Genomic DNA, 24,069 nt, shown 5'->3' on the forward strand with positions numbered 1-24,069 from the left:
GATGGAATGAGCAAGTACTTTTCTGGTCAGTTTGGTGTAGGGTGCTAAGAGCATGATCTGAGAGGCCTGCTTCACCAAAATTGTTAAATTTAATGTGTCATTTGTGCTCTTTTTTTACAGTTAGGGTTTGCACGTCCAGTTTCCCCAATATAAGGTAAGTTACTGGTGCAATAGATGTAATAAACTCCAGGATGTACCAGTGGGGGGGGGGGGAAGAGGATTCATAGAGGAGTTGAATATGTTTTTTAATTTTAAAGGTGGTTTAAAAGTGGCATTAAGATTATAATGGTGTAGGATTCTATTAATTTTTTCTGATAACCTTTTAATGTATGGGATGGCTATGGTTTTACTGTAATCTATATTAACTTATTTTTTGAAGGTTTTATATAGAACTTTATTAATAGTATTTTTTAGCCATTATTTATAAACATATTGCTAATAATTTTTAATTCTTGTTTAAGAGCTTGTTCAGTAGAGCATATTATAGCTCTGTTTTTGAGGATGTTAATGACTCCAAATTTTTGCGAAGGGTGGTGATATGAGTTAGCATGTATGTATTGGCCAATATGTGTAAACCACTTTTAAACCACCTTTAAAATTAAAAAACATATTCAATTCCTCTAAGATTCCTCTCCCCCATTTTCACATCCTGGAGTTTATTGCATCTATTTCATCTGTAACTTACCTCATATTGGGGAAACTGGGCATACAGTCCTTATCCATAAAAAAAAAAGAGCACAAATGACATTAAATTTAACAATTTTGGTGAAGCAGGCTACTCAGATCACTCTCTTGACACCCTACACCAAACTGATTGGAAAAATACTTGCTCATTACATCATATAAAAACCTGGTATGAATGGAAATTTAAAGAAGCCTGTGAAATTTTGATTAACCACTCCAATCTTAACAATGATGGTGGCATAATAATCCCAGAATTTGGATGGCACACATTCAGCCCACTTACTTTCCAGCAAACCTTGACTTTAGGACTCTAAGCAATTTTTCAGTTTTTTATTGGCCACTATCCATACCAGTTGGCTGTAATTTATATCTAAACTTATATGAGTAATTTTTTTTTAATTTATTATTTATTTTTTCCTTTTTTGTAAACATGTTGTTCTCCAGCTTAATTTAATTTTGTAACCGAATAGATAATAATAGGATCCTAGCTTTGATGCAGTAAGGTGTTTTTTTTTCTCACCAGAGGTCAGGCCAATAGTTGGAAGGTTGGTCAGTAACTTTAGCATGGCATGTAGATTGTAGTGCAGCTTGTTTCTTTGTATATATGTGTATACTCCAGATGATGACCTTAATGTGAAGGTCGAAACGTCGAGTGTTTATTTTGGTTTATATTAAAGTTTTACTCTAACACGGTAGTTGTTTCCATAATTTGCATGATGTATTCTGATCACCATGTAAGCATGAAGGAAAGGATTTGATTCTGCAGTTTGCATCTGAAAGCTGCTCGACTGTGATTCTTTTTTAAACTTTCTTACACACATCTTTCAATGTGACATTCGGGTGTATCCTGCTCAAAACTAAATGGTGATCACTTCCTATTTCAAATCCTGTATATTCTGAACCAGCATGAAGATATTGCTATTGGGAACTTTCAGTATGTTTTCTTCCTTTCCAGGACCTCTTTTACTTCTGAAGGCAATCCTAACATGAAGTTCTGAGTTTTCTATTCTTGAAAACAGTTTGCCTTATGCTTCCCTAGCAGAATCAGTAAATGTTTTCTCCATAGTCTGCCACTGAGACTCAAATCTTTGGTTTGTGTTTTCAAACTGTTCAGTTTTTTTCCTTGAAGAATATTTGTATTGTTTAGTCTACAGTTCACCAGTAAGAGATGCTCATTTAGATTTTTTTTTTAAACTTTCTTACATGTTTTTGTTCTCAGTGTGATATTAATTTTTTTATCCTGCTTAAAACTGTCTTATGATAACTTCTTATTTCATATCCCTTACGAGAGTGGTCTGAAAAGTTCTCGGCCTAACAAGGAAAAAAATGAAATTATAATTTCAAAATTACTTTTATTTTTCAGCATAATCTCCCTTAAGACTAATACATTTATTCCAGCAACGTTCCAGCAAAATATCTCATCCCTGTAGTGATTCTCAGTAAGATCTGCAAAATACCCCTCTATTGCTGCAATCACCTCTTGATTCGAAGAAAAATGCTGACCAGTGAGGAAGAGTTTTAGTTTTGTGAAGAGATAGAAGTCAGAGGGAGCCAAATCTGGGGAATTGGGTGGATGTTCCAACAATTCATAGTGCAGATCCCTTAATTTTCCCATTGCCAAAACACCTTTGTGGGCAGGTGCATTATCCTGATGAAAGATGATTTTTTTCTTCTGCAAACTGGGTCTTTTCTCATTTTTTAAATTTTTTCGTCTAGTCTGTTTAAAGATCGGAATAATATTCCCCAGTTATTGTTTTACCCTTTTCAAGATAATTAATAAAATAAAATGCCTTTAACATCCCAAAACACAGATGCCATGACCTTTCCTGCTGATGGAATCGACTTTGTCTTTTTGGCACTGAACAACTGGCTTCTGTCCACTGTTTTGACTGCTGTTTGGATTCTGGTGTGTAATGGTGAATCCACGTCTCATCCATAGTAATAAATCGACGCACAAAATCAGTTTTATTCTTGTTAAAACGCTCCAAGCACTGTTCAGAGATTTTCATCTGAATGCATTTTGATCTACTGTGAGCAAGCACAGTACCCATCCTGTGCAAAGCTTTTTCATTTGCAATTCTTCATGCAAAATATATCCTACATGTTCTTTTGAAATGCCTATAGTCTCAGCAATTTCATGCACTTTGACTCATCAGTCATCCAATATCATATTGTGCACTTGATCAATGATTTCTGGTGTTACACTTTTTGAACATCTTTCATGTGAATCATCTTCAAGGCTGGTACAGCCAAGTTTAAACTCAGCAGCCCATTTCTTAATTGTCGAAATCGAAGGAGAAGAATGCCCATAAACTTTTATGAACTTCAAATGAATTGCTTTTGGCATTAAGCCTTCTTTTACAAAGAATTTTATAACCGCACGATACTCAATTTTCTCCATTTCAAGAGATGCAGACAACACTTTTGTTTCAGACAACTGTATAAAGCAAACTACTTGATAGAATGACTTGCAGTTTGACATGGATGCTTATGACAGATGTACCAACTCAGAAAAAAAAATCTTGCCAATAGTGTTGCCATCTATGATTGAGGCTGATAACTTTTCGGGACAACCTCATATGTGCTCTTTTATAACCAGCATGAAGATACTGCTATTAACATAGAGTTTTGTATGTTTTCTCTCCATGTAAATTTTTGCATCTTTATGTTGAAACATGGTATTAGTAATCACTAGTTCTCTCCTGAACAGAAATCCTATTGACAGTATTATTTCCTTTTCTCCTAAATTTTCCAGCACATTTGTATATGCGTGGCATTCATTTCTTACTATGCTGTTTAGGCTCCAACAAGGACGAGCTTCTTCTTTGTCAGCTGCCTTCTCTAATGCATGAAAATTCCTCCCTATCTTCCTTAATAGAACCTTCAGTCACAAATAAGTCCATTGTTGAGTTCCATATTTTTAATGTTTGTCCTCATCACTCTGCTTAATATTGCCTACCATTTCAGAAGATTATCCTTGGATAGAATGTCGAATACTACTGCTGTTAGCTTCATTTCCCTGATCATTATTGCCTGAATATAACATGTTTTATTTGTTGTTTAAAAGCATCTCATCTGTTTTTGTTTCAGTAACACCAGTTATGTTGGCATGGTTCTTTCATAATTCTTCTGTTAGTTTTGCTTCTTACATTGATGAATTCTGCTAATGCTGCATTTGAGTTTCTTTCAGTAGCTAACTTTTTGCTGTTCACATTGGTTCCCTGACAAAAAACAGCATGAGTTTTGTTCAACTATACAATGCCCCGGTCTGCATGAACATCATCACGTTGTGCCATCATTTGTTTTGGGTTGTGCTATTAAGAATACAGTTTAGTTGGCTAATTTCCAAATTTCCAGCCTTTTCATTCATCCATTATTCAGGTAGGTACCTACTAACAGGGTGCACCATAAGAAGATGAAGATTTGACTTTAGGTGAGAGCTCTGATCATTTCTCTAGTTATCTTAAAAGGCTGTGTTGAAATCTTTTCTCAGGTCTCTAGCTTTTACTTAATCAACCCCAGTGAATATTCATCATGAGATTTGTGATATTTATCTTCAGAGATGTCCCAAATGCTAAAATAGTACTACACAATTAAGTTTGCATTATTTCTGAAAGAAGTTTCCTCTAGGGCCCTTATGACTGCATCATTCCACCTGGATCTTTGTCTTCATCTGTGTCTTTTTCCAAGCATCTTGGCACCAAACATCTGTTTTGCTAACCTTTGTATAAGTGGGGAAAAAAGCAAGGAAAAGAAAGCATCTTATGTTATTTCTGCTCACACATTCTTGAATTCTAACAATGTCAAGTTCCTTATGTTTCCATTTTTCATATGGTTCTGCCATTGATGCCACCTGTTCACTCTCCCGATTTTCTTGGAACTCTCATATCTGTTATCTGGATTCTCGTTGTTATATTCCCATGATTTCTTAGTTATTTGTCTTAAGTGAAAATATTCTGACAATCTCTAGTTGGGCTGAACCCAACTTTATCTTCTCCAAGCTTTACTTCCACAATTTTTCTTAGTCTTTTCTCAAGGAGACCAGTATGCAGGCACTGCATAGGAAATGTGCAAGACCCTTGTGGTCAAATCCATACCTCACAAAACATGGCATATCCACTTCACCAACATCCATAACTCAACTCTAACCTTAATAGTGTTCACTACCATCTGCAGTCCACCAAACTCCACCTACTCTTTTTAACAGAAACTCAAATCTCACCTTCCCCCATCACTATCCATCTCAACCTTCCAAACTATACACTATTTAACTCTTTTCGACCCAAAGGTGGCATTTGCGCATATATCTGCTCTGACATACCCTGCCAGAGAGCACATAACCTAGAATCACCCAACTTCGACCTTCTTTGATTGAAAATATCCCCCCCCCCCCTCAGTCCAATTCATCTGCTATCTCTATCGCTCTCCTAATACCACCAACCACTCTGAGCTCTTTAATTTCCTCTCCTTAAAAGTTGATTTTCTCCAGTCCCACTCTCCTTACAGTGAAATCATCCTCCTAGGTGATTTTAATGTTTATAACACCAACTGGCTTTTCTCTTCCAGCTGTACAGATCCTGCAAGTAGAGATGCTGAAAACATTTGCCATCACTAACGACCTAACACAAATTGTTTACAAGCCAACCAGAATATCAGATAACCCAAACCACTCCCCAAATACCCTAAGATCCTTACCAATGACCCTTCCAAATATGCAGTGAATGTAGTGAGTCCCCCTGGGTAATTCTGACCACAACCTAGGGCTCATCTCCTCCCCCGTGCAACAACGCTTACACAGTCATTCCCACACAAGAGTAGTTTGGCATTATAACAGTGCCAAATGGAACAGCCTCCAAGACTACTATGCCTCATTCTCATCGTTGGACTATTGTTTCCGGTCTTCCAATCCAAACATATGCACCGAACGTATCACCGAAATAATCCTCCGTGTCATGAAAACATACATTCCCCACACTTCTCTGAACTGCCATCCCCTATCTAAACCCTGGTTCTCCAAAAGATGTGCCAGGGCTGCACAATGAAAAATCAGGCATACCACAACTGGCTCAAATCAAGAACTCGATCCTCCTTTAGTGCCTATACTGAAGCCCAAAACAGATGCAAGAAAATTATCAGTGCTTCCAAAACAGATTTGAATGGGCAAAAAAGCAGGAAACTTGCAGCCTATCCGAATGACAGCCATGCCCTTTGGTCTCGTGCCAAAACAATTGGTCGTAACTTTTGCCCTACACTATTTATTCCCAGATGGCTTTACCTACTTTAGCCAGATGGCTCAATTGCAACATCACCTACAGAAAAAGCTAATCTCCTGGCTTAACACTTTGCCTCCAATGTATGCATAACTGACAATGGCAAACTCCCTTCAGTCATTCCAACTGCCAAACATATAATGTCCCCGTATCCTTTTGCCAAAAAGAGATCATAAACCTGTTGTCTAAATTAGACACAAAAAAGTCTCCTGGCCCCAGTGGCATTCCTCCAATTGTCCTGAAGGGCTGTGCACCAGAACTGACTCCTCTGGTAAATATCCAAAAGCCTGGAAATTGGCCTATATTCAACCCATTCCTGAAAAGGGCAACAAATTTCTGCCATCTAACTACTGGCCTATTTCACTTGCTTTATTCCTTATCTAAAGTAATGGAGAAAACCATCAATTCTCAACTCCTACTCTACCTCGAAGGTACCCAGCTATTAAGTGACCACCAGTACGGATTCTGTTGATACTGATCAACAGGAGATCTACTGTCATATATCGCCGATCTCTGGACAAATGCTATGGAGCAGTTTGGCGAATCCTGAGTGGTTGCACTTGATATCTCTAAAACCTTTGACCAAGTCTGGCACAAAGGCTTACTAAGCAAACTCCTATCATTTGGACTGTGTCTCAAGGCTTCTGCAGATGGATTGCTAGCTTTCTGTCTGGATACACTATGTGTGATGGTAAATGGCTCCCTATCCTCTCACCATCCAACTAATGCTGGGTCCCACAAGGTTCAGTTCTCTTAGACACTCTTCCTCTGTATATCAGTGACCTACTTCAGTTAACCTCCAAACCAATACACAGTTTTGCAGATGACAACACATTGCACTCCTCCTTTTCATTTGACAAACCCTACTCTACACAACTCACTTCAACCCAACATCAGCTACCACTGCCTTGAATTCTGACCTCCAAGCCATCCTCTAATGGGCTCAGATAACCTCATCTACTTCAACACTAGTAAAACCCAGTTCTGTCTTATTTCTCCCAAAAAAAGAACCATTTTCCCCAGTATTATTTTTGATAACACTCAAATTCCCAGACAACATGAGATTTCTCTTCTCAGAATTACACTAACATCAGGCCTCTCCTGGCATAAACACATCACAACCATTGCATCCTCAGCTTCCAAAAAACTAGGATTTCTCTTTCACCGAAGACGTTACTTCACCTCTAAACAGCATCAATAATTCCCCCATCAAAAATCCCCCAGCTATTGAATACTGTTCTCACATTTGGAGTGGGGCTCTAAAAACTCCTTCAAAATGCTTGACTCAATACAAAGGAGAGCAATTAGACTGATAAATGTTTCCATTGATGTTGGTCTCTGCAGTTTGTATATTCTATAAATATTTCCATGGGAAATATTCATCTGAAACAGCATCAATAATTCCCCCACTCTGTACCAAGTCCATTGGAACACGTACAGCTGCCATCCAACATCCTTTCGCAGTACACCTTGAAACCCACAGACCAAGTTTCTTTTCCTCCTCCTTCATTCCTGCTACTGCAGTACTGTGGAACAGTCTTCCCCCAATGTATTTCCCAAGGAATACAATATCTTTTAAATCAAATGTAAACAAGGTTCTCCTTTCCCAACACACTACCCATCTACCCATATACAGTACTAACGTACTACAGGTTGATTAGCTAACCTCTCGTATATGTGCCCAACATATTAAAAAAAAAAAAAAAAAAAAAAAAGTACATTTGCAGAAATTTTACTGGGAACACTCAGTAGGGAAATACTTCTATAATCCTCACAATCGTTTTTTATATATATATATATATATATATCATCATCATCAAATTCCTGCCATGTACTCTCAAGGGGTGTACAGGATATGACAGTACTACATGAAAAAATTAAATCATTACTAACTTCCTATCTACAATTTTCCTCCAAATCAGTCTGTTACTTGTCAAGACTCCAACATTATCAGATCTTATATTTCTATCGTCTAAGGCACTTTGTACCGTATCAATCCACCTATATCTTGGTCTTCCTCTGGGTCGTTTTCCTGCCAACCTGGCAGAGAACACTTGTTTTGCTAATCTTTCCTCTCCCATTCTATTTAAGTGACCATACCATCTGAGATTAGCTCTGCTAACGCATTCCTGGATGCTGACAATGTCAAGTTCTTTCCTAATATCCTCATTTTTAATATGATATTGCCATTGATGCCATCTGTTCATGCCTCTAATCTTTCTCAGGACTCTCATATCTGCGGTCTCTAGTCTTTGGTCAAGTGTTTTACTTCTGACCCAGCTCTCAGATCCATAAGTTAAAATTGGTTTGAACACAGTCTTGTATACAGCTAATTTAGTGTTCCGACTAATTTCTTTCTTATTCCATATGAATTTATTCAATTGACTTCCCACGATACCAGCTTTGCTGATTCTGTTGTCTATTTCTATATTTAGTTTACCATTTTCAGTAAAAATTGTGCCTAAGTAGCTGAAATGTTTTACTTGTTCCACAGGTTCTCCATTCACAACACAGTTGACATTTTCAATGATTCTGCCTATTTTCATTGTCTTTGTCTTTTTATTGCTGACCTTCATACCATATCTATTACAACAGCTATTCAATTTAGTCAGAGAATCTTGCAGACTTGTAGCGGATTTATTTAGAAGTATAACATCATCCGCATAAAGCAAAGAGCTGACATTAACATTTCCAATTTTGATATCAGGTTTAATACCACATTCCTTCATAATGTGATCCATATAGATAATGAATAACAGAGGGGATAATGTACATCCTTGTCTCACACCAGATTTAACATTAAACCATCTTCCTGTACTTCCTTCAATTCTAACTGCTGACTCACAACTCAAATAAAGACTAAGTATTGCTTGATATAATGCCCCATTGACACCATATAACTGCAGCGTATTGAATAGCTTCTCTCTTGGCACCTTGTCATATGCCTTTTCCAAATCGACAAAACTTAAATACAGATCTTTGTTATATTCCCATGCTTTCTCGACTATTTGTCGTAAAGTGAAGATCTGATCCTGACAGCCTCTATTTGGCCTGAATCCAGCTTGTTCTTCACCAAGCTTTTCTTCCACAATTCTTCTCAACCGTTTCTCAAGTATACTTGCATAGATCTTGCCAGGAACACTCAGTAGGGAAATACCTCTGTAATTCTCGCATTCAGTTTTATTTCCCTTTTTATATATGGGTACTATGAGAGCTCTACTCCAATCATCGGGAATTCGTCCCTCTGTCCAGGCTTTCTGAACTATGCAGTGCAGCCACTGTAAGACTCTTATACCACCATACTTCAGCATTTCTGGTCGAATATCATCTACTCCTGCTGCCTTTCCACATTTCAAGCCTTTGATGGCTTTTTCTACTTCAAGTATGGATATGTATTCCTGACTGCATGCCTGGTCAGTGTTTTTTTTATCACTGTGCTGTCATCACTGCTTGTTTCATTTAGCAGTTTTTCAAAGTAATTACTCCATACTTCAAGGATATCTTTTTCTACCATATTCATGTCACCTTTATCATCTCTAACTCCTTTTACAGCACTCTTTCCTCCATTCCTAAGCTTCTTAAACAGCCTCCAGAATATTTTGCCACCTTCTTGATATTTATTTTCTATATTCTTGCCAAAGTCCTCCCATGACTTTTGTTTAGCTAGTTTTACACACTGTTTAGCTTTCTTACATTTGTCTCTGTATTCTGTAAGAGTAAAAGCTGACTTATTTGCCAGGAACTTTTGATATGCTTTCTTCTTTTCCTTCACTGCCTCTTTAACTTCCTGTGTCCACCAGGGAGTTCTGATTTTTTTATCCTTACAGACAACCTCACCACATGCCTCTCTGGCAGAATCAATCAATGTTTCCTTCAGAGTTTGCCACTGAATCTCCAAGGTTTGATTCCTGTTCTCAAACTCTTTCATTTTCTTTTCAATAATATTTCTGTATTTTAGTCTACAGTTTACATCTGGGAGCTGCTCAACTTTTATTCGCTTTAAAACTTTCTTACATGTTATTCTTTTCAATATGAAATTCAATTTTATCCTGCTCAAGACTAAATAGTGATCACTTCCAATTTCAAATCCTCTGTACACTCTGGTGTCCTGCACCAGGGAGAAAACATCACTATCAACAATAACATAGTCAATGAGGCTTTTCTTATTCCTAGCCTCTTCTCTCCATGTGAATTTGTGCACATTTTTATGTTGGAACATGGTGTTAGTAATAACCAGTCCATGTCCTGAGCAGAAATCCAACAGATATTTGCCATTATTATTAGCTTTGCTCTTTTCTCCAAATTTTCCCAAAATATTTTTGTATGTCTCACAATCATTTCCTACTCTACTATTTAGATCCCCAACAAGGACCAACTTTTCCTTTTTCATTGTGTCAGTTGCTTTTTCTAAAGCGTCAAAAAATTCCTCCACTTCTACCTTAGTAGAACCTTCTGTGGGACCATAGGTACAAATAAGTCTCATTGTCCAGTTCCCCATTCTCATATTTGCCCACATTACTCTACTTGAGACTGACTGCCATTCAAGAAGATTAGCCTCGTATTTTGTGTTGAATACTATGGCTACTCCTTCTTTTCCTTGATTGTTATTGCCTGAATATAACATTTTGTATTTATTGCTCAGAAAGATCTCACCAGTTTTGGTCTTTTTTGTTTCAGTCACCCCTATTATGTCGATCTGGTACTTATCTAATTCCTCAGCTAGCTCCATTTCTTTGCCATTCAGGCTTCTTACGTTGATAGTACCGATCTTTAACTCTGGTGATGTTGAGTTGGGGTTTGTTTTCAGATTTGTTCCAGTAGCTGACTTTTCGCTGTTCGCCCTGGTTCCCTGGCGAAAACAACGGGGGCCTTGTTTAACCGGGCGACGCCCCAGCCGGCATGAAATTTTGTCATGTTGTACCATCATTTTTTATTTTGGTTTAACCAATAAGAATACAATTTGGTCGGCTAAATCCCAAATTGCCAGCCCATCCTCGTTTGTTCAGTATCAAAGTAGATACCCAACAGGGTGCACCACGAGAAGGTGAGGATTGGACATTAGGTCAGAAGCCCTGGTCGGTTCTCCGCATTCCTTTAAAGGCTATGTGGAGGTCTCCTCTCAGTTATACAGCTTTGACCCTTAAGCACCCCATATATATATATATATATATATAATCATGGAATTCACCCCTCTGACTAGACCTGAATTATTCACTGTAGCCCAAACTTTCAAAAAGGAGGTATAAAAGTTTTATACCTCCATATTTAAGAATTTCTAGTTGAATATCATCTACTCCAGCTGCCTTTCCACATTTCTGATTTTTGATGGTTTTTTCTACTTGACGTATTGATATGTATACTCTTGATTTTCATTTCTCTTTCATGTTTTCTACTGCTATGCTGTCACTGCCTGTTTCATTTAGCAGTCTTTCAAAGTAATTACTTCAGACATAAAATTAAGATATTCTAGAATATCTTAATTTTCAGTTTTTATGTCTCCTTTATCATTTCTGATTCCTTTTGCAGTGCTGTTTTCTCCATTTCTAAGCTTTTTTTTTCTGTGTTCTCACCAAAGTCTTGTGTGACTTGTGTTTCAATGGTTTTAAACAGTGCTTAACTTTCTTCTAATTTCTTTATGCATTTTCTCAGAGCACAATCTAACTTACGAACTTTCAATATACTTGTTTCTTTTTACTGCCCTGTTTAATTCTGGAGTCCACCAAAGAGTTCTGATTTTTCTTTTCTTGCAAACAACCTCACCTGATCAGATGTCCTGAAAAAACATTTTCAGGACATCTAATCAGGATTTGCATAGATAACTGCTTAGCAAATTAATACCTAAATGTTCTGTCATCTACCATTTGCAGTTGAGTTGTAAGTTTCCTTTCTAGTCATATGCTGTGTGTCATGATAGATGACTTAATCTCTTTAGATTTACAACTGGACTATCCCAAAACTCCATACTTTGCTCAGACACTTCCTCCTATGTGAAAATGACCTTCTCACACTAATTTTGGATCAAGTCCACAGTTTTGATGCTGTACACTCCTCCTTTATTTTGGCTCTGTGTAGTCCAAATGTTCAGGTCTTCAATATCTTCTATAGTCAGTCTTAAATACTGATCTCCTTGTAATTCTTGATCAGGTAAGGACAACCTTCTCGACTTTAATGTTACCAAACCACATTTCTCTGTTATTTCTTTTCAAAAGAAAGTGTCCACTTCTCCTCCTGATTCAGATCATCTGGCAAAATCAGATTTCTCTCTCTTAGTGCTAGCTTACTCTTCAAGACCTTGCTATCACAAACATATCACATCTACAGTCTCCTGCTAATACACTATAAATGACAAATCTGCCCAAATACTGTTTTCACTCTTGGAATAGTACCAAAAATCTGTTAAATGGATTGCCCTTTTATGCTTGGTAAAAGGGCAATCCATTTAATAGATAACTCTCACACACTGACTCCATTTACTTTATCATAGATTATTATTTTTATGGCTATTTAACCTATTTTTATTTAGGAGTGTCCCTTTTATAATGTCATTGGCTTTTTACTCAAAATTTAAGGCATTACTGATGTTTTATATAGACAGATATATGAAGAATATATAGGAGGAATAATTCAGACATACCTTTGTAGTATGTTGCTGGATGTCTTCTTATTCAGTGGCAATATACATTCATCTGCTGTTAAAGGAAGGAAGTATGATTGAAAGGAAGGGGGCGTAGAGAGATGTGGTTTTTTATATTATTAAAGGTGGGCAGAGAATACTTTGGGAGGGGGGGTGAAAATATAAATTTTTCGGGAAGGATATGATGGGATAAGATCAGGGATGGGAATAACGGGGTGTGAGCCGTTTCAACAATGTGTCGCCTTTGGAGCTCATGGGGAAGTGGAGGCTATGTCTGGCTTTGTGTTTCTGTCTTTGATGTATCTGTATTGTTTCCTATTGGTCGGAGTCGTGACCTAATTTTTATGTTATGGAGCTTCCAACTCTCAGAGATCATTATTGAGTTTTTGTCACATTTTATGGCTATCATTTCTGATTTGTTTTCTTGTATATCTACTATTATAACTGTCATTTGCGGGGTATGTTTTTGTTCAAAGGCGTGGACTGCTATTTCTGTTTTCCCTGTATTTTGTATTCTGTTTTTCTTTTGGTTGTTGCATTTTTTATTATTTAAATGTTCTGGAATAGGAATGTTGCATTCATGGAAATGTTCTTGTAGTCTTGCCCATAAAAATATGATAGTAGAACCTGTGTAGGTGACATCACAATCTTTTTGGCAAGGAAATTTGTAAACCACATTGTGGCATTCTAGTATTTCTTTGTGTGTGTGTGTGTGTGTGTGTGTGTGTGTGTGTGTGTGTGTGTGTGTGTGTGTGTGTGTGTGTGTGTGTGTGTGAGAGAGATTTTGTAGGTTTTAGAAGTGTTGCCAATTTTTGGTTTGTGGTGAACACCAGCTTATAATCGGTGTGTTTGAAAATGTATTTGTAGGCTTTGTATGTGTTCTGGATGTATGACAGTTTGATGATTTTTTGTGTTCGGAAGTTTGTTTAGGTTGTTGGATTGTTTTGTTGGTGTAATTTATTAGCTGTGTTGGTTAGTTTCGATTTTGAAAAATCTGTGTTAACTTCTTTATTTCTGTGTTGAGATAATTACACGTAGTAAAAAACTTGTAAGCATTTATAAACTGCGCTAGGATGACTGATTTCTTAATAGAATAAGGATGGTATGAGTTGAATGGAGGTAGTTTCCGATATCTGTGGGTTTGTGGAAGATTTTTGTGGCTATTTTGTTGTTTGTTCTAACTAATGTCAGGTTTTAGGAAATTGATGGATTTATCGTGTTCAGCTTCTATGGTGAATTTTGGTCTGTTGCTGAAGTCATTAAGGGACACTTGTAAAGTGGTGATGCATGCTGGTTTTCCAATGCATAGAATATCGTCTTTGGTTTGTGGTGATGATACGTGGACAATATCATCCATGTATTGGCCATAAAAGGTGGTACCAGGGGGAGTGGGGGCTGAGTAGGTGTGATTCTGTGTGTGATAGGAATGATTCAACAAGTTGTCCACTGATATTTTGGCCCATAGGGAGTCTGAAAATTTGGATATAAATGTTGTTAAATTTAAAGAAGTTTGCTGAGATTACTAATTTGATTAGGTTTATGATATCGCTGGATGTTAATTTTGTTTATGAATCTAGGGTGTTGTCTTCTGTGAGTAACGTGTTTACGATCTAATGTTCTGGGGACGTCTGTGTTGGTGTATAGCAAAGTTCCATCCAATGAAGTGAAGATGTTTTCATGGGATAGAGTGAGGTTTTTTATTTTTTGGAAAAGATAATCTGTGTTTTTTATCATAGATTTTAACTTGGTAAGTAACGGTTTGAGTAGTTTAGCTACGAATTTCGATAAAAGTGATGTGGTGGTGTTTTTATTATTATTATGTGACACCTCCAGGGTGTCCAAAGACTCATCTAGGAGAGTGTGCCAACAACATCAAACAATTGATTCCCTTCCAAATACTAACCACGCTAAAACTTGCTTAACTTTTTTTGTGAGCTATTAGTAGCAGAGGCTCTACCAATCGACCAACCTTTGCTGGCGCTTTATATGAGACTAATTGAGAATATTATATGAGACTCATATAAAACCACCACCACCACCATATCACCCTTATCAAAATTCGTAGCCAAACTACTCAAACCATTATTTACCAAGTCAAAATCTATGATAATAAAGTTCATAAAAGCTCATATTAATTAAGCAAATAATATTTTATTTGCTTAATCACTTGTTCATAAAAGCCCTGATGTGCTCTTGGTTTTCATCATCGTCATCATCAGAGACCTCCATAGAATCAAAGACTCGTTGAGGAGGCCATATCACCCAAACCAGCTGTCATACTTTCTATTAAACTCGTTCGTGCTAAATGCACTTAACACTTCAACAAGTGTGCTATTCCACTCACTCACTCACTGCTCTGTGAGACAGTGAGTTTCTATTTGACAACTGTTATTATTTTTCCACAGTTCCAGTCATTCTGTAAGTGCTGCATATCGGTATCATATCAGATTCCCCTGCCTGTCTTTGCATCGTAATAAACAATTGAACATCTGTCAAGTCCTTCTCACTATCATTAATGTATAAATTGAACAACAAATGGTCCAAGGACTCTTTGGTTTACACCATTAATCACCATAAATCTACAGACACACACACACTTCATGTGCCACTTTCTGATACCTTACCATTCGCAGTCCTCTTATCGAAGTCGTCATCATCATCATGCGTATCAAGGATTTAGGCCTAGCATGGCCTATTCCGGCCTTAGAAGTCATCGTTTAAGAGGACGTCCTGGTTTTCTTTTTCCTAATGACTTGTACTTTAAGGCTTGTTTTGGTAATCTTTCTGTTTTCATTCTTTGAACATGTTCCATCCATTTATTTTTATATTTTTTTAATTTTTTCTATTACTGGTTCTTGGTTTAATTCTTTCATAATTTCTTCATTTCTTTTGTGATCAAATAGGGTATATGTTGCAGTTTTTCTCATAAACTTCATTTCTGCTGTTGTTAATCTTTGTCTTTTTGTTTTATTGTCCAGATTTCGTTTCCATACATTAAGACTGGTAGGGCTAATGTATTGTATACTTTTAGTCTGGTTTGTTTTTGAACTAGGTTTGGTTTAAATATAGAGTTAATTACACCTGTTATTTTTAAATATTTTGCAATTTTTACGTTTATATCTTTTTCTTTTTCATATGTGATCATACACCCTAGGTAGTTAAATGAATTCACCTGTTCTAAGATCTTGTTATCTATCACTATTTTAGTTCTTGTTGGATCTTGCCCTTTAAAGGCTATAGTTTTCGATTTTTCTGTTGATATGATCATACCATAATCTTTGGATATCTCATTTAGATCTAAAATAGCTTTCTGTAAGTTATCTTCAGAATTTGTAATTATTATTTGGTCATCAGCAAAGATGAGAATGTTTAAGTTTACTGTAGGAGAAAGTTTAATTCCTTGATGTAAATTTTTATTCCATTTTGTTATTATTTCATTTAAGTAGATATTAAAAAGAGTTGCTGAGAGGGGACATCCCTGTCGGACCCCTTGGTTTATCTCTCTCGTATATGATAGCTTGTGATTTAATCTTATTTGTATTTGATTATTTTCATATATACTTGTGATAGCTTTTAGGATATTATTTGGTATTTGTCTTTCTTTTAATATGTTAAATAATGTTTCTTTTAACTTTGTCAAATGCTTTTTTAAAGTGAATAAATGCAATATGTGTTTCTAAATTGTATTCTCTTCTTTTCTCTATTAATTTTAGGCAAAAGGCCGGGTCTATACATGATCGTCCTTTTCTAAATCCATTCTGCACTTCTAAAATAAAGTTTTCGGAATATTTCATTAGTTTGCTATTTAAGATTCTGCTATATATTTTGTAACAGGAATTTAGTATACTGATACCTCTATAGTTTTTAGGGTCATCTCTATTACCTTTTTTAAAGATAGGAATCACAATTGCTTTTTTTCCATTCTATTGGGGGGATACCAGTTGAGTAAATTTTATTTAAAAATAAGTAAATTTTATTTAAAAATTTTTAAATAAAATTTTTAAATTTTATTTAAAAATAAGTCTTTCTTTGAATCTTGTTCCTGCGTATTTATATAGTTCTGAACCTCGCTTATCTTCTCCAGTTGATTTTCCCGTTTCTTGTTTCTTTCAGGCTGATTTCTAATTCTTCTTTAGTTATTTCCTTTTCATTTTCATTAATTGTTTGCCAGTTGTCTTTTTTAAAATATTTGTCTGTCCACAGTTCTGTGTAGTAATTTAGAAATTCTTCTAATTTCAATTCAGTGTTTAATTTTATGTTTTCTTTGGTATCTGCATTTAAGTGTTTCAAAATCTTATATACATTGGGTCTTATTTTATATAAATCATGTTCTAAATTAGAAACAAATTTGTTCTGCGATTCTCTGTCTTTTTCTGACTTCTCTTTTAGCTATGGCTCTTATTCTTTTATATTCTATTTCATCTTCTAATCTTTTACTGCTTAATCATTTGTGATAGACTTCTTTTTTCTTTTTGATTATTTCTTTGATTGTATCATCCCAGATCTTCAGTTTTTTCCTTTTATTGAATTTTTTGGCCTTTCCTAAGCTTTCATTTGCTGCTGCATTTAGTATCGTTTTTATATTAAGCCATTCTATTTCTTCATTTTGTTTTATTTTATCTAGATATTGGTTAATTCTTTGTTCATATAGCCATTGTACATTTGTGTCATTCAATAGTCTAGTTTTATAAACAAATGTTTCGATTTTTCTTTCTGTTCTTGTTACTTGTAGCCATTTAGGTGGTAATCATAATTTTATTTTAACAAGGAAGTGGTCACTGCTTATTTCATATCCTCTGTGAACTCTAACATCTAGTGAAAATTTTGATGTCTTTTCATTTAATATGAAGTAATCTAATATTGATTTCCATCCTCTTGCTGCCCAAGTATATTTATGTATGTCTTTATGTTTATAGAAGGGATTCATTATTTTTAGGTTATTATAAACTACAGAGTCAATCAATTTTTTACCATTCCTGTTTAGAGTATGTTCTCCATGTATTCCTATATTATTATTAATTTTCATGTTTCCTATTCTTTCATTTAAGTCTCCTGCTAAAATTACGTAATCATTTTTATTTATTTTATTATATATGTTTTGTAGCTGATTATAAAAATCAATATTATCCTGTTCTCTTCCTTCTTCTGGGGCATATAAAACAATTATTGTTAAATAGCCTCTATCTATTTTTATTCTAGCTTCTATTATTCTTTCATTCCATAATTTTTAATGTTTTAACTGTTTTGAAACGGAGTTATGAATCCAAATCATGATCCTGCTTGTGCTCTTTGGTCTCTGTCAACTCCACTGTATATCACATTAAAATTTTCGGTTCTCATAGTTCCTTTTAATTTCTTTTTTGTTTCAGTGATTACTGCTATTTTAAAATTTCTTCCATTTAATAATTGGTCTAATTCTATTTCTTTATATGCTATTCCTCTTACATTCCAGTTTGGTATGTGGATTATATTTTGTGTTTTCCATTTTTGTTTTACCTTTTCCATTCCAGGGTCATTTCCCATAGATTCAATCCGATTATCTTTTTCTGTCAGCTTACAAGTAGGATTATGTTCTCCATGTCAAGGGACTAGCCTGACGATGGAATAGTTCAGTGGTAGGGCTGCTACCTTAAGGCTTCTGAACTAGCCTTCTTCCAAATTTAAACCCATAGGAGGAATAGGGTATATTGAAGGGGAAAGAGTAGATTGTAGAAGAATGATAGTAAAGTTTATAGAGAGGGCATAGTTGTAAGGCCAGAAATGAAAAGACCCCATGGCATTTGAGTACTCTAATAGCATAAGGGTCATGGAATAAGAAGAGCTGGCTGATAAGGCCTTATAGGAAAGATTAAAGTAAGTGGATCTTCCTCAAAATAGAAGAAGGAGAGGACAGATCCAGCTAAGGGTCCATGGGAGTGCCGCTTCCCTTACAATCAAGATGATTGCCCCTTATGGCCCTGTTGGTCCACGAGTCCTTATTCAGTATATTCGGATCATCCCACCACATATATAATATATACACACACACACACACATGGTGGGCTCCCCTATCCGCCACCCAGGGGACGCGCTCTCTAGGGATTACAGGGTCCCCCGAGAACTTATCTAAGTCAATGGCTTATATTTAATCCTAAGTTCTCCAGTTTCTGCAGCAGCTTTTTGTGTGTCCTGTCAAATGCATAGTCCAACAGTATCATAGTATATCCATTCCCTTTACTCAGCATAACATTCTTGTAAAATATTGGCAAAATCCTTAGGCACTACCTCCTTTTAGTAAGCCCATGCTGTTCCTTGCAAAGTATAGTTTATCTGTCAGCCCATGTCTGTGTGTGCAACTTCATACTCCTTTTAGTAGGTTAGTAGTTACACATTAGTTTTTGCACCATCCCTTATGGAATTATTATATATTTACATTCTTATAGGATCTGTCCTGAGCTGAGACTCAAATTATGCAATATGGTCAGGGGGTCTAATCAGTTCAGCTGTATCTTTCTTTAGCATGCTTGCTAATATCTCTTCTGTTCCCATTGCCAAATTTTTGTCCAGATTTTGAAAAAAAGCTCCAGAATCTCCTTTTCGTGCACTTCTTTCTTTCTATCTCTCATCCAGTGCAGTAGTAACACTGTGTTCTATGTCGTACACAACAAATTAATAGATCTTAGCAAAGTTCATTATTTGAGCAGTTGCTCCATCTGTATTCATTAAAGTTATTCTTCCACTTTCATTACTTCTTTTACCTGCAGCATAATGATAAAATTCTTCTGAATTGCCTTTATTCTGCATGGCGAATTTGTTTCCATACTCCAACTTTGCTTTCCATTTGATACTCCTAATTTTTCTGACCTGTGTGTGTTTTATATATTTCATAATTCCTCTCATCAAGGCTGTACATCCATTTCACTTTCATTTGTTTGTTCTTTGAACTCTAGGGACACATTCAGATACTTGCTTTGTTTAAGCATCTTTTCACAGCTACCCTTGCATTGCTAATATCTTTCCAATACAGTAATTGATACCATGGGACTGAGTATAATATTCTCCTGAGTCTGTCATAATTTCTAGCTTTGTAATTCAGTATGCAATCTATCCTAAATGGAATATCCATATACTTTGCTGCTTTCCAGGTCAGTACAGCATGATCACTGTCACCAACTTAGTGTCAAAACAGTCAGAACCTAACTGAGACCTCTTTCTGATGCTATGAACAAATTCAACACTCTTTGACCTAGAGTTCCTTCTTTCACATGCTGCTTCAAAAAGTTGTCTTGTGGCATCTTAGTAAATTTCCCTTCATTCTTATTATGAGTTTTCTCTGCTACCCAGTGAATCATTGTTCAGATAATTTTGTCATCCATACTGATTACTCATTTGGTAATTTGGCAATGCATTTCATTGTCCTCAGCAGCTGAACCATCATATGTGTAGCAACACTTGTCATATATTTCATCCTGTTAGCTCCACGCCAGCTACCCTCAAACTCACTGCTACATGGAACATTATTACTACTGTTGGTTTCACGAGTTTCTATCCTAACTCCCTCTTCCTCCTCTCCCATCACTTTTGTCCTTCCTGAAAATAAAAATACTATTCCAGCAGCATAAATTTATTAGTGGGGTTATACTACAAGAAACTGATGAGGATAGGGATCTTGGCATAATGGTGATAGGAATTTGAAGTTCAAAAGTCACGTAGCAAAAGTTTCAAATACAACTCAGAGGATAATTACAATGTTGAAGCAAACCTTGATATATAAGGATAAGGAAGTCATTTTGCCTCTTTATAAGGCCTTGATATGACCACACCTGGATTATTGTGTGCATATTTGGTCTCTGGGTTTCAAGGGGTTAAAGAAACTGTGGAAAGGGTGCAAAGAAGAGTTACAAAGATTATATCTGGATTATGGGATTTAGATTATGAGGACAGATTGCAAGTATGTGGATTGCAGACTCTGGTTATTATTATTATTATTCGTGACACCTCCAAGGAGTCCGAAGACTCATCGCGGGAGGACACCTACTGTACAATTCTCCATCTCCACCACTACACCAAACCTCTACTACCAATCATCCACATCTACCACCCATCACCACAACTAGTATTTTTTTTGTCTGTAAATTGCGTGTGTTCTGAAGGGCGATTTGTCTGTATGCAGGAATGAAAAACTTGCATTTCTGGGAGAAAAACCCTGCTGCCTCTGTTTGAGATCAGCTAATTCACCTTCGATTGAAAAAGTCCATATAAAGATTCCTCCCGTCACGACAAGAATCGAACTTAGGCCTTATTCTAATCGAAGGGCACAACATACCGTCGTTCTTCCAATTGCACTACACTACAGAAGTGCTCTGGTTAACAGGAGAAAGAGGGCGATATTGATAGAGGTCTATAAACTTTTGAATAGGCATTATAGGATATCAACTGATGAAATTTTTTGTTATATGGAAGGTGGGGAGAGAACATGGGGGCATCCATGGAAGTTAAGTTTGTTCACATTCAAGAAAGGAGTAAGAGTTAGGTTTTTCTCTTACAGAGTAGTGAGTGCATATAGCGTAAATGAATTTAAGAGAAGATATGACAGTTGGTTTGGGTGATTTATAGCCTTCCTCGATGAGTCCTTGACTCCCTGAAGGTCTCAGATAATAATGCTCCTAGTGTTTGCACACACACTCAGAAGTCTGAATCCTGACTTCTCACCTCCAAAAACTCGCCCATTTCTTCTGTGCAGCATGCATTGAAATATTGCCATCAGAGCCCTCCTCCTTAACTCGTCTTGGACTTAGGCAAATGACTAACAGGTGTCACTCTTTTGTGCAGTACTGATATTGTGAATATATATATATATATGCACACACTAGCCAGATACAGTACTCTACTGTTTTTTCAACCAAGTCTGGAAGACAATTTGCCATTCTGATGATTTTGAAGGGTCAGACAATTGAAGTAAAATTACATTCTGTACCAGAAGTTGGTTGACGTGAAAGGGTCATTATTTTGAAGGTCGGTTAAAAAGTGGATTACTGTAGAATGATTCTTTCAAATGTGCTGAGTTAGCCTATGACCTGAGATTGTGCACAGATGGATTTACAAATAATAAGATAATATTGCATAACCATTCATATGATGTTTGTGACTTTGACTACTACACTGCCAAATGGCAATCTTGTCAGCATATAGTTAGAAATTTTCATTGCCCTTTGCATAAGTTACTGGCTGGCAACATTTGTGTGTTCAGTTAGAAATATTGATGTATAAGTTTTGGTTCTTTGTTTAATATTCTTTATAATTTGAACTTTTTATAAATTCCAGAACACTTTTGGGTTCTTATGCCTGATTGTATAATGGTATTGGTTGCTGAGGTGTTAGTTGATTGGGTAAAGCATGCCTTTATCACAAGATTTAACGAAATTTCTTGTGAGGTAAGAATTGGATTTTACCTTTTAAAATGAATTTAGTGGTTTACATGCTAACTCTTTCAATTTTATCAAAACATACAATAAATAGACTCTTGAATTTTTTTACCAAGTATATTTTCCCATATTACCCTAATGACTTGAAAATGTTTTGCATAATTTAATTCATTCTAGATGATTTCATTTGTCATTTCAGTTATAAACAAATATGATTTTTGCTAATTTTTATGCATAGTCATTACAAGGTATAATAAAATTTCTGAAATTTCCAGATAAACTTAAATGACACTATTACAGTTGTTACAGTGCTTCTCCACAGAGTAGACAAATTAGAATCTTCTGGGTTACTTACTTATCATATATTTCAAAGTTAGTGCTTGCATTATTGAGAAGTAATATCTTGAAGTATTATTGTGCTGTGTCCATTTTATGATGTTACACTCGAAGAAGAAGCAGGCTTCAAACAATGTCATATGCAAATCAGTTTCTGCTTTAAATTTGGAAGAGCTGTCTGGAGGTTGTTGAAGAAGCTTAGGAATGGAGGAAAGAGTGCGGTAAAAGGAGTTAGAGATGATAAAGGTGACATGAAAACGGAAGAAAAAGACATCCTTGAAGTATGGAGTAATTACTTTGAAAAACTGCTAAATGAAACGAGCATTGATGACAGCATGGTGGTAAAAACACTGACCAGGTATGCAGTCAGGAATACATATCCATACTTGAAGTAGAAAAGCCATCAAAGTCTTAAAATGTGAAAAGGCAACAGGAGTAGATGATATTCGACCAGAAATGCTCAAGTATGGTGGTATAAAAATCTTGCAATGGTTGCACTGCATAGTTCAGAATGCCTGGACAGAGAGACGAATTCCCGATGATTGGAATAGAATTTCATAGTACCCATATATAAAAAGGGAGATAAAACTGAATGTGAGAATTACAGAGGTATTTCCCTACTAAGTGTTCCTGGCCAGTCTATGAGTATACTCAAGCATACTCGAGTATATGCAAGTATACTTGAGAAACGATTGAGAAGAATTGTGGAAGAAAAACTTGGTGAAGAACAAGCTGGACGCAGGCCAAATAGAGGCTGTCAGGATCAGATCTTCACTTTATGGCAAATAGTTGAGAAAGCATGGGAATATAACAAAGATCTGTATTTAAGTTTTGTCGATTTGGAAAAGGCATATGACAAGGTGCCAAGAGAGAAGCTATTCATTACGCTACAGTTATATGGTGTCAATGGGGCATTATATCAAGCAATACTTAGTCTTTATTTGAGTTGTAAGTCAGCAGTTAGAATTGAAGGAAGTACAGGAAGATGGTTTAATGTTAAATCTGGTGTGAGACAAGGATGTACATTATCCCCTCTGTTATTCATTATCTATATGGATCACATTATGAAGGAAAGTGGTATTAGACATGATATCAAATTTGGAGATGTTAATGTCAGCTCTTTGCTTTATGCGGATGATGTTATACTTCTAAATAAATCCGCTACAAGTCTGCAAGATTCTCTGACTAAATTGAATAGCTGTTGTAATAGATATGGTATGAAGGTCAGCAATAAAAAGACAAAGACAATGAAAATAGGCAGAATCATTGAAAATGTCAACTGTGTTGTGAATGGAGAACCTGTGGAACAAGTGAAACATTTCAGCTACTTAGGCACGATTTTTACTGAAGATGGTAAATTAAATATAGAAATAGACAACAGAATCAGCAAAGCTGGTATGGTGGGAAGTCACTTGAATAAATTCATATGGAATAAGAGAGAAATTAGTCGGAACACTAAATTAGCTGTATACAAGACAGTGTTCAAACCAGTTTTAACTTTTGGATCTGAGAGCTGGGTCAGAAGTAAAACACTTGACTAAAGACTAGAGACCGCAGATATGAGAGTCTTGAGAAAGATTAGAGGCATTAACAAATGGCATCAAGTCCAGAAACTGTTGCAGCATCAATTGAAAATGAAGTCAATAAACAAAAAATATCAGTAAACATATCAGCCTTCTTAATATTGCATTCAACTGGTAAACATCCACTTGGTAAAACATCACCCTTCTTCATCCAGAAG

The 24,069-nt window shown here is 36.0% G+C and overlaps 1 protein-coding gene across 3 annotated transcripts in view; it reads left to right on the forward strand.

Annotated features, from left to right (window-relative positions):
* LOC150110524 (transmembrane anterior posterior transformation protein 1 homolog) overlaps positions 1-24,069 on the forward strand; it is a 222,130-nt gene that overhangs the window by 148,208 nt on the left and 49,853 nt on the right. For all 3 annotated transcript variants that reach the window (XM_090399604.1, XM_090399611.1, XM_090399621.1), the window contains one exon: positions 21,892-22,001. In XM_090399604.1, the coding sequence (XP_090255730.1) occupies positions 21,892-22,001 (110 nt within the window). The remainder of the gene's footprint in view (positions 1-21,891; positions 22,002-24,069) is intronic.

This window comes from Typopeltis vanoorti, chromosome 1, assembly GCF_054136105.1.
Source record: "Typopeltis vanoorti isolate ZY-2024b chromosome 1, IOZ_Tvanoo_1.0, whole genome shotgun sequence".
Taxonomy (NCBI): domain Eukaryota; kingdom Metazoa; phylum Arthropoda; class Arachnida; order Uropygi; family Thelyphonidae; genus Typopeltis; species Typopeltis vanoorti.